The sequence below is a fragment of the Glossina fuscipes genome, unplaced genomic scaffold (assembly GCF_014805625.2).
Source record: "Glossina fuscipes isolate IAEA_lab_2018 unplaced genomic scaffold, Yale_Gfus_2 91, whole genome shotgun sequence".
NCBI lineage: Eukaryota > Metazoa > Arthropoda > Insecta > Diptera > Glossinidae > Glossina > Glossina fuscipes.
The window spans coordinates 701,627-705,836 of NW_023998445.1; the positions used below are offsets into that span (position 1 = coordinate 701,627).

The 4,210-nt window shown below is 30.8% G+C and overlaps 1 protein-coding gene across 1 annotated transcript; it reads right to left on the reverse strand.

Annotated features, from left to right (window-relative positions):
- Positions 1 to 3,562, reverse strand: LOC119638649 (translin). The gene is made up of 5 exons (XM_038035552.1): positions 3,251 to 3,562; positions 3,101 to 3,188; positions 2,888 to 2,984; positions 2,711 to 2,826; positions 1 to 840 (listed from the first exon to the last, which is right to left on the reverse strand). The coding sequence occupies exons 1-5, from the start codon at positions 3,323 to 3,325 to the stop codon at positions 461 to 463; spliced, it is 756 nt and encodes a 251-aa protein (XP_037891480.1). The 5' UTR covers positions 3,326 to 3,562; the 3' UTR covers positions 1 to 460.
- Positions 3,563 to 4,210: the final 648 nt, after the last annotated feature.

Genomic DNA, 4,210 nt, shown 5'->3' on the forward strand with positions numbered 1-4,210 from the left:
TTTTTATTTTATATCTTTTCTTTTTCTTTTTTATAAAAAAATTCAATTAATTCAAAACGAAAAGTAAACCGCCGTTAATCAAACACAACAACCGCTCTCAACCAAGCTAAATACACGAATAAAATTGAGTTTCCAAATGGCAAACGGCTTAACCGGCAGCAGTTTAACTACGGAGACCGACCACAAGACCACGACTATACGACTATACATCATCGTTGATGATGTTGATGTTGATTTTCGTTGTCGGTGACGGCTGTGTTGCTGTCGCTGTTGCCGTTTCTTCTGTTATTATGGGGGAATTCCTTATGCAAAAGACGGATATTTATATTTACATGTATTTATGTATTCTTTTCTCGCTTTGTTTATATGTAGTAAAGAAGAGAGGAATGTTTCTTATTATTCCTCCTTAAATCTCTTTGTATTCTTTTTTCTTTTTTTTTTTTTTTTTGTGCTTAAATATTTAAACGTTTTCAACAGTGCCAACGGCATTTGCCGAAGAATAGTTTTCCTCTGTCGTCTCTTTGTTACTAGTTTCATCCGTTGCTTCGTTAGTACTATTTTTCAGCCCTCGTATACTAATATCATAAACGACTTCTTCGATTTTTTTCACATCATATTTTAATGCATCGAATCGTTTACGTAGTCCATCATTTTTTAAATTAAGCAAACGATAACCAGCATTTAAATTAGCCATAAAACGTGATATGTGAAGAGGACGATCGTAATCACCCAATGTAACTGAATTGGTGGCAAATCTTGATAGTTCAGAGGCCATTTGCAAAATACCCATTAAATAATCTTCAATGTCCAAATGGAAACCATCAGCCTGATTCGTCTTTACTGGTTTAATTAAAAAAATTAAAAATTATAATTATATATTATTTCAATTTATATTATATGCATATATATAAATTATAAAAATTAATAACTTTCTTAAATATACTTCTATAATCATTTTCGGAGAATAATTGTATTGACCCATTTATGAGAGAGCTTGATAAAAAGAAGTTCTTAGAATTCTCATGAATTCGTTGCAAATGAAATGGAAAAACGACGAAGCTATTTCTTTTTTTTTTTAAAGGGTCTTTCAAAATTAGAAAGTTGTGACACTCATCGAAGCCGAGCCGCACAAAATAAAACAACATTAGATGTGATAAGATGTTCACGACACGTCCACTACTTCTAACAAAAGTGTGTAAATCGTAAAGTTTTCTATGATTGCAGAGAAAGCTTAAGACCGTCTTTGCATTAAAGAATCTGAAGCTTTTATGGGTAGATCAGTCACCTTCCCATTCGACGTAGTTAGGCTTCAGCTGTTTATCTCAATTTTTGGCAACAAACTGACGCGGCTAAATCGACTGAAAATCTTTTTCTAAGATTATTTAAGAATATCCGTCCGTGGAAATGGCGAGAGGATAACATCATAAGTTTCCGTATTATAATGCATAAGTATATTCAATTTGAATGCAAGCGAATCTTTCTTTATCTTCAGGATCATACAGAGTATCGTAATTTTTTTGCAGCCCAGTTATGTCCATTAAAAATTTTCTAAGGAATATTTTTATATACATTTTTCAATTCTGCAACTGAACATTAATAATTTTGTCATAGTTGCAAAAATTGATGAAGCATCTTGAACACTATCTCATATAATCCTAATTCACTATATTCCTTAGACCAGAATTAAAAGTAATGCGAAAACAATGGCGAAAGAACTAAAAAGCGAGTCCAAAATTCTAAAAATTGCTATGTAGTTTGAACAACGATGTTGTTTAAGGAAATTTGTTACTGTTGATAGGCTCTTAAAAATAAAAATAGTTGGCATTCATAAATCCTTTCCTTTACCGTTGCCTTCTTGCGTTTAATTGTCATTTAAAGTGAAGACTTATTTCTACTATTAACTGTAGTTTTTTGAGAATGTTCTAATTAACAAAAAATTTAAGCGCTCGAAAGATATAATAATACATCACGAATTCAGGGGGAAAGAGATTAAAGCTGGTATATTCATTTAACCTCTACTGGCACTATTTCTTCCCATTATTATGTAGGTTTAAAACTACCTACCGGTATCGAGCTAAATTATTTTCTTTTAAAACGTCTCACAACTGTTACTGTAACATCTGAAGACTAGCATAACAACACTATTGAGAGCCATGATCCACCACCTCTTACGGATATACATATAACAAGTTTCTCAAAATAAAGCAGTTATATGGGAAATGGTCGAAAAAGCCGTCTAATGCAGCGTTTTCGATAGCGTTTGTCCTTTGGTTAAAACAGTGCAGCAACTTTTATAAAAATATTTCAAAAAATTCTGCGGCAGATTAAACGAAAAGGAAACTAGACGGATAGATAAACTTAAATGAAATCTGCCATCATGATAAGCGGTAAATCTAACTCAAGTCATTCATTCGCATAAACTTAATATACTCTTGCACCATGGCTAGTATTTATATGTGGGAGACTATTTACGTGAGGTATATTACTACTAGTATAGCTATAAAAATAAATTCAAAGATTAAAGTCGTAAACTAGCATCTGAGGCTAGCGGCTTTCTTGAGTTATTAGTCGAGATCCTTAGCCTATTGGGTGGGTAAGTAGAACATATGGCTTGTTTCTTTTTGTCGTTATTGTACAAAGACGGCTTGGGGTACAAAAGTGCTTATTTTCTCTAGAAATATCCCTTTGTTTTTTTTTTAATAACACTTACAACCTAGCATTTCAGCTACAGTCTCACGTGTCACTAGGAATCCTGCTTCCAGATAGACCACCATCGCTATAATAAATACTAAACGTTGAGTAATATATGTCCAATGATCGGAATAACTAAAATAATATCGTAAAATTAATTAAAAATTTCACAAAATTATATAGTTATTGAAATTACCGATAGTATTGACCAATTGGGATAATCTCTGATAAACTTTGATAATTTTCTGAACATGCAGCAATAGTTTTACGCGCTTGTGCACAGGCATTATCAACTTTAAGGAAAGAAATAAGGAAATTATCAAAATTCATAAATAAAAACTTTCACTTTCTATGATTATAGTGTTATCCAAAACTATCTTTGAAAAAAGTAAAACATCAACATGCATACTTTTACTGAGGTCGCAATGTATGATCTGCAATTGTATTGCTGCTTCTTTTGTATTCTGTTCGATTTTACGCACCATCAAGCGAATTTTCTGCAATTAAGAGTTTACTTAAATATTATACACGAAATTATTCAACTAATTGCAAATATTACTTCACGTATTTCTTGTTCATTATCAATGTATTTTTGATAATTTTCAAAAATACTTAAATTTACAAAATTGCTCATATTTATATTCGAAGGATATGCGCTAATAGAACGACGCAACGTTTTTAATGAAAAATTTAATTAACGTAAAACTGTAAACTAAAACACAGTTATTTATCAAATCATCTGGAGGGCTTTTCTAAGCTTAAGTAAGGCAAACGTTAAAGAAGAATAAGAAATTTAATACAGTTACCGTAGTTTAAAGATAAAACGTATACAAAATAGATAGAATATACTGTTTTTATAGATAAAATACCGCGTTTATAGATAAGAAAAAATGATAAGAAAAAAAATGAAACAATTAAAAAGACTAAGAGAAATTTCCCTAACAACATGTTTTCAAGGAAAATAACAAGCATTTAGGGAACAACGCTTGTTTTCAGAGATGCCAATATTTCATATTTCATTAGAAAGTACTTGGCAGCAGTAAACCTTGAATATTTTTGCTGTAATTTATCACAAAATAATTCAAAAGATAACGGTAGTTGTGTTTATTAACTAATTATGTAAATTTTGCTTATTACTTATTTTTTTATTGTTCTCTTTAGCTACCTTCATTCTTTTGCGTATATTTTCCCAATTTCCTTAATTAATATCAAGGAAGATAAGTACATTTCAAACTTATTGTGAAAGCAGAGACAACTAAATGACAAGATGGCCCAATTTTTACATCAAAATTCAAATTAAGAGATTGTAATGGACTTTTTGTGCTTTTGTTATTAACAACAGTAGTAACTGTTACCTCCTCAATTCTCATTATAGGCAGGTTCAAAACCGCTGGTAATAGTTTTTTGATATGATCGCACATTTCTTTCAAACGTTTACAAAGCAAAAACATTCCGTATTTACAATCCGCATTTATGTATATACAAATATAAGTCAATCAGTAGATAGGTAGAAAGTATA